The sequence below is a fragment of the Henckelia pumila genome, chromosome 2 (assembly GCF_033568475.1).
Source record: "Henckelia pumila isolate YLH828 chromosome 2, ASM3356847v2, whole genome shotgun sequence".
Classification (NCBI taxonomy): Eukaryota; Viridiplantae; Streptophyta; class Magnoliopsida; order Lamiales; family Gesneriaceae; genus Henckelia; species Henckelia pumila.
The window spans coordinates 104,935,943-104,942,893 of NC_133121.1; the positions used below are offsets into that span (position 1 = coordinate 104,935,943).

At 33.8% G+C, this 6,951-nt stretch overlaps 1 protein-coding gene across 2 annotated transcripts; it reads right to left on the bottom strand.

The window, feature by feature from the left end:
• Window positions 1-1,068: 1,068 nt before the first annotated feature.
• Window positions 1,069-4,595, bottom strand: LOC140882085 (protein IQ-DOMAIN 24-like). Of its 2 annotated transcripts, none has more exons than XM_073287836.1 (4): window positions 4,091-4,595; window positions 2,163-2,363; window positions 1,984-2,058; window positions 1,069-1,891 (listed from the first exon to the last, which is right to left on the bottom strand). In XM_073287836.1, exons 1-4 carry the CDS (start codon window positions 4,478-4,480, stop codon window positions 1,199-1,201), a joined length of 1,359 nt encoding a protein of 452 aa, XP_073143937.1. In that variant the 5' UTR covers window positions 4,481-4,595; the 3' UTR covers window positions 1,069-1,198. The 2 variants fall into 2 exon arrangements, with proteins under 2 accessions (XP_073143937.1, XP_073143938.1); XM_073287837.1 differs by having other exon boundaries at window positions 1,069-1,888; window positions 4,091-4,591.
• Window positions 4,596-6,951: the final 2,356 nt, after the last annotated feature.

Here is a 6,951-nt window from a genome sequence, read left to right on the forward strand (position 1 = left end):
ATAAATTTTTCTTCGGTTTTACATAAGTTAAATTTGACCGTGATTATAAACTATCAATAAGATTATATTATGTGGAAATTACTTTATAAATACTTTCTTATTTATTTAGTTGTTCTAAGATTTATTTAGTTGATGTTTGGAAATATTTAAACAAATCATTACGAGAGTTTTTTTTTTTTTTTGGAGCAAAATTTTGATCTTTTAATTAAAAGTCAAATCTTCAAATGGCAAGTTGTTTGAGGGTATATTGAGTAAAATATTATCATATTTTTAAGAAATTGGATTTTCAGATAATTAAGCTTGGAAGTTGGATATGAATACATTTTCAATGGCTTTCTATGTACTTTTTCTTTTTAAAAAAAAAAATTATAACCCATGATATACTGATTTTATAATTTAAATGATTCATCTGTGAATAATATATATAGTACTACATTTAACACGAGTGAAGTTATTTATTCAAATATGCTCTCTGGGTTAAATATATGTCATATACATTTATTATTATTAAAGATTATAACAAATTTTCTTGGATGATATTCAATTAGTGCCATGAGAACCAAATTTATTAAAGAATATATTATATTCCAAGTATATATGAACCAATATTAATATTATACGATGTCCTTTTGAATCTCCATTTTATTTTAAACGAAATCTGGTTTAGATAATAAAATCAGTTAGCACATGTATTAATTGTAGTGAAGCAACGTGCTTAATTCATACTTACCGAATGTAACATGTAAATAAATTTAACCAATAATTAAGAAACTCGATCTCTCCAGTAATTTACACCATCTATTCTAGCAGATTGTCTCTAACGTGATATTTAATTTTGATCAAATGAAATCAAGTTCTAATTCCTGCATGAAAGATCGAGTCAGCAATTATCGTTTTTCGATTGTCGTTTTCCTAAAAGTTATAAAAACTTTTGAGAAAACAATAACAGTATAATTCAAACAGTTCTCCAAACAAACAATTAATTATTACATATCAACAATCTTTATCCCGAAAATTGTGTTCCCCGAATTCTAACTACATAAACTACTTAATTTGATTAAAACTTGGTGAACAAATTTATACTGTATCTTATTGAAGAGAGGACAAGTAAATCTCCATTGAATGAGAGATGAATTTAGACACCGATGGATTTCCATCGCTAGAGTTGGCTGTTACGTACATCATGTGGGAGCATAGTTTAAGATCGAAGGTCGATCGAACCCTTTTGCCGAACGAAATCATTTTCCCGAAGAGCCTGATTAAGATTCCCACCTGGACCAAATTCCTCGAGCTGCATTCTCAGCTTGGGTACGCTGTGAGACCTGAGTTTTGCAAGGGATGATTCAGTGTTTGCCATGTAGTTAGGAAAACCACAGTAGTCGTCCGCCAAACTTCTCGAGCACTTGTTCCTCGTGGGAGTAAACGATAGTCTTCTATGGCAGCTTGTTGGTCTGGACAATGCGTAGCGAACAACTGGACTGTTTGTAGCTGTCCATGATGCGGCTCGATCTGTTTCTTGAACAAACAGTGGAGACCGTATGCACGAGACTTCCTCAGAAGATATACTGGGATTCAGGTTTTGAGGTTTTGATGAAAGTCTGGAGATGGAGTCACTTTTGTTAGATTCTCGTTCTGTGTTATTCCATGCTGAGAAGTATTCGGACACCGGTGACATTCTGTTGATGTGTCTGGTTTTTTGGCGAGGCTTCCATGTGTCTATTTCAAGAATCTTGTCATCACTTGTGTTATCAATGTCGGAAACATTGAGAGACCTATTCTTGTGATTGCTCCACGTAGAGTGTTCCATCCATTGATCTAACCAAACGAAACCTAGATTCGAGCCATCTTTTTTAACGGTAGAGTCTACGCGTGATCTTGAACTATGTCGCTGCTAGCACATGGATCCAGATGAGGCACGCGTTCAATAATTTTAATCAATTGTTATAAGTAAAGCAAGAATGTGAAACTGGAGTACATATATACCTCCCGTGGAGATGGACTTTGTTTGAAACCACTTGACAGAATGTCTTTGTTCGTGAGATTCACGACGCCAACGCCCTGCAATTTAGTTAACAGTGGGAGCGAACTGATAGTCAAGAAACTGGATTCAAGAAGCAACAAATATTTTATTGGTTCGTGTACTACAAGACAAGTGGTCTCACCGGATGACAATTGTTGGAGAACTTGGTGTTAGGAGTTGAAGATTCAGACACGTAAGATCGATTCGTAGAGGCTCGAGCTTGGATGCGAGCCATAGCATGCATACGACTAAGCATAACTATACTTCGGTTTCTGACTATGCGGCCTCTCACCAGGGCTTGAAGCTTGACCAGACCCTTGAGTGCCCGGAACGCCTTCCTAGCCTAAAACATATAAAGAAAAAAGTAATGAACTGAACTCACAGCCCACAGATAGTAAATTGTTAATTTAGTTTGGAGAATCAGGGGATCGATCTTTGGATGCGTAAAACTAGTGGCCATAGAAAGTAGGTCGAGTAGCTAAGTTGGCAGACAAGCCCCATTACATAAAACTTGGCAACTAATTGCACTAACTCACCACTGAAAATGGAACAGGACTAAATCGAGCGCAATATGAGGGAAAGATACCACAACTAATCAATCTAGTCCTAGAGCAACAGCTAGTTTTCTCAAACATGGATTTGTTTTGGTTTGAGTTAAAAAGCGTGTGAATAAATCAAACCAGTCCACAAGGTTTTCAAACGAGTTAGAATATAATTGAACCAGAAACCAGTTCAAAGATATTCAGATTTCAGATATCTTTTCAAGGTGGTGGCATGGTATCAGAGCCAGGCGGAGCCTCCGTGTGTGTTGGACCACCCATAATTGGGCTACCTATAGTTAAGCCACCCGTTAATATCTCTACGCTCCATATGTTCATTCCTGGGGGTGTGTTGGACAAGTGTGTTGAAATATTGTCCCACATCGGTAGTATAGAGTTCCTGGGAGCCCTTAATATAGATAAAGGCAACTCTCACCTCTTGAGCTAACTTTTGAGGTGAGTTAAGTCCAAGTCAATTTCTAACAGAATTGAGAACAATATGTTACGCTTTTTTAGGAGGAGTTCAGTGTAGTCGGATGGAAGGGAAGCGCATATCTGGCTCTAGAGCTTTGACATATATATTAAGACTTTATAAATTTTAAAATTAAACAAGATTGACTATTTAAAAATAACTCAGAACCTAATTTTCAAAAAGCATATATGTATAATTCGAACCTCCATAGAATGAGCTTGATAGTAAGGTTCAATCTAAACAAATCGATCTCAAACACGAACTATATATCGAGTAGGATCTGGCAGAGGAAAAATCAACATCTTTATGCATAACAGATTTAAAAAGTTCCAATTTTGTCACTCCAAAACCATGGAGTCCCCCCATAAACTCATCTCGCTCTATCGAACAAAATCTTGGCTCCACCCCCCGCAAGAATCGAGCACGATCTGTGTCGAACGCGTTTTCCAAATTTGACCGACGGAAAACATGTTCCATCTAAAAGCATTGTCTGTATTCCTCCACTAGTGGAAAACAGAGCATCAAGAATTTCAAAAAGGCAACAAAAGCAAATGCAAATCCATTCCACTGATGGCGAATTGTCGTAGCCACTATCATCGTGGACTCAAATCCTATCCCTTTCACCCATCCTTTTCCTTTGGTCTGAAAACAATATCAACTCCCACTTTCTAAGTCGATAGACCATTTACGTCCATCAGTGGAATGAAAAAGAAGAAAAAACAAAAACCTGTCTATGTCACGCACCCCGATTGATTCAAGTTTCAAGAATGAAATTGGAAACTCAATATTGTTTTTAAATTACAAGCATTTTAATCTTATGTTGCAACATGAACTGAATGAGATCAAAAATGCATAAACTAGTTGAATTATGACAGAACCAAAATTTTTTTAAAAAAAAATCGATTTGTTCGGGAGGTGAACCAAGACACTATGTTAACCAAAACAAAGCATGAGACAAAAGAAAATGTTTAATTTTTTAGTACAAATTTAGATGAAAGCAGATACTTTTTTTTTTTTTTTACCAGAATTTCCACCGACCAAGAATTTTAGATTACTAACCAAGCACCCACGGAATGCCGATTGAATCTTAACAGCAGCGACGACCACGCGCCGCCGGTCAATGCCAGCGTATTCCCCCACACCGCCGCTGGTCAGCCTGACCACCTCAGCCGCGGCGTGAGCGGCAGCCAGGGCAGCCTCCGCGACCGCGGCCGTGGCGGCGGCCACGGCTATTGCATGCTTGCTAGCGTCCAGCGCCTCACCATAGGGACTGGCGGAAGGTTCATTCTTGAACCGCACCCGCTCGACGCCCCTCTCGGCAGAAACACCTCTGGATTTGGGGAGACTCCACTTTCCGGTCGCCTTCTTCTCCTTCCCCGAGTATGTTTCCGGCTGCGAGGTTTTATGCCCACCCAGTAGAGAACGCAACCACCGGGTGAGTTTACCCATGGTGCATGATAGCAAGTGGAGTAGAGAAATTGAATTCTTGGAGTTTCAGCATTTTATACAACAATGGTGGTGCATTTGATTGTGCTGCGGAAAGTGGGTGGAAAAAAAATATGTCGTATTTATTGTAGTCTAGATGGGTTTGAGAAGACGCGCGACTCAGCGGAGCGTGTGAGAGGAGGTGTAGAATTTGCATGGCCGTAGATGAATTGAGTCGGTTTAGTATCTGTACCTCCTTGGTTGAATTTTTTTATTTGTGTTCGAAGTTATTGAGTTCGAGTAAAAATTATTTTGTTTGTGAGTATTTGTATTTTATTAAAATCAGTGTTTTTATAATCGAATTGATGATAGAACCGATCTATTTAAAAAAAATAATTTAATCGGTCGAATCGTTTTAACCGGACGATCGAATCGAAAAACCGTTTAAATAATTTAATATAATAAATAATATATTATAAATTTTAAAAACTCAAAAAAATATATAAATAGGAAAAAAAAATAATATTTAACTTAATTTGAAAACTAAATAAATATGTAAATATATTCAAAATATCAATTATAGTTATAAATTATTTAATTTTTAAAAAAACAATAATTATTAAAATAATTTTTAAATGTAGTAAAAAATCTAAATAATAATGTATATATATATATATATATATATATAAATATATATTAAATTTAAAGTTTTAAAAATAAAAATTTTAAATTTTCAACAAAAATAATCCTAAAAACCGATTCTTGACCGGTTGGACCGGTTTTCCGTTTATTGGGGCATTCCGGACAGGAGAACCAAACGGTTCCTTGTCGAACCGACTGGTTCGATCCGATTTCAAAAACATGGATTAAGATAATATAATTATAATTATAATATATTAAATATATAAACATTTTGAGTTTTTCGGGCATTTCGAGCTTCTTGATCTTCACTATCGAACTTAATGTTCAAGTAATAGGTTTTTTTTTTTTTAGAAAGTTCAAGTAATAATTTGAATAGCTTGCAAATTGGTTTTAACATTTCGAGTCGAACTTTAACAAATAAACTTAAATTTTTTGAGCTTCTAATCGAGCTTGAACTCGAATATACTTCACTTGAGTTGAATTCGATTATTATATTTTTACAAATATTTTGCTCGATTCGGTTTTTTTACATCCCTACATGTGGCTTCTAGCATTTTGTCTTTTCAATCCATAATTTTCAGTGTCAACGCTGAAAGATTACATTCTAACATTACAGTCAAGAGTTGAGTCGAATTCAATTATTATATTTTTACAAATATTTTGCTCGATTCGATTTTTTACACCCTTACATGTGGCTTTTAAGCATTTTGTCTTTTCAATCCATAATTTTAAGTGTCAACGCTGAAAGATTACATTCTAACATTACAGTCAAGAGTTTAGTTTTAATTTGTTTTTATGAAATCCATATATTTTCATGGACATAATTTCAAACTATATATATATTAACTCAACAATTATTCCTTAAAAAAACGAAAAAACAAAAAATTACATTGGGAAAAAAATCATTATGTTAATATGAATTTACTAGTGGATACAAAAGCTTAATACATCAATATCTTACTATATTATTAATTTATTATATATATTAAAAACTCTCTAATTAGCTAATTTTCAATTAATCGGTGAAGCTTGATTCAAAATTATTATTATATCAAAATTTAATTTTCAATAAAACCAAAATCATTAGACAAATTATTTTTTTTATACGACTTTCTCTTTTTTAGCCATTAGATGTTTTATTATTTACCAAAATGGCACTTACTTTGTGTCATCTAGTGTTTTTTTATTTACGAAAATATCACTCACTTTGTTAAATTGATATATTTATTTGTTTTTTGACTTTTTGTCCAGGAAAACACTGAACTTTTTTATTTTTAAAATTTATTTTTTGTTTTCGTTAAAAAAACAAACTGTACGAACACACAATGTGTGCAGCAGAATATTAATATCAATGAAACTCTCGAGTACGTACACTTGTATCATCCAAAGTTTGCACTAATATTCACGGTGACTCGATTTTTAGTGAGATATTTGATAATTTTGATTTGAGAGATGTATTTTATAGGGTAAATTATAAATTCATACCCAAACCTGTTTTTATTTTACATTTTAATACCTAACCCATTAAAACTTATTTTCTACTCCCTGAAGAGATAAAATTGTTTAAAAATACCAATTCTACCCTTATCTATTAAAAATCCTAATAAATCACTAAAAAAAAGTAAGATAATGGATACTAAAAACAAAACAAATTCAAATAGTATTTATATAAAAATTCAAATTAAAATCAAAGAACATAAACCATATCATATACATGCTTATGTTGATACAGAAGCAAGTATGTGTCTAGTAAGTAAACACATACTCCCAACTCATTATTGGAAAAAATACGACAAAGGATTAAAAGTTTGAATAGGAGATGGATCAATAATCAAGCTTAATACAGTAGCAGA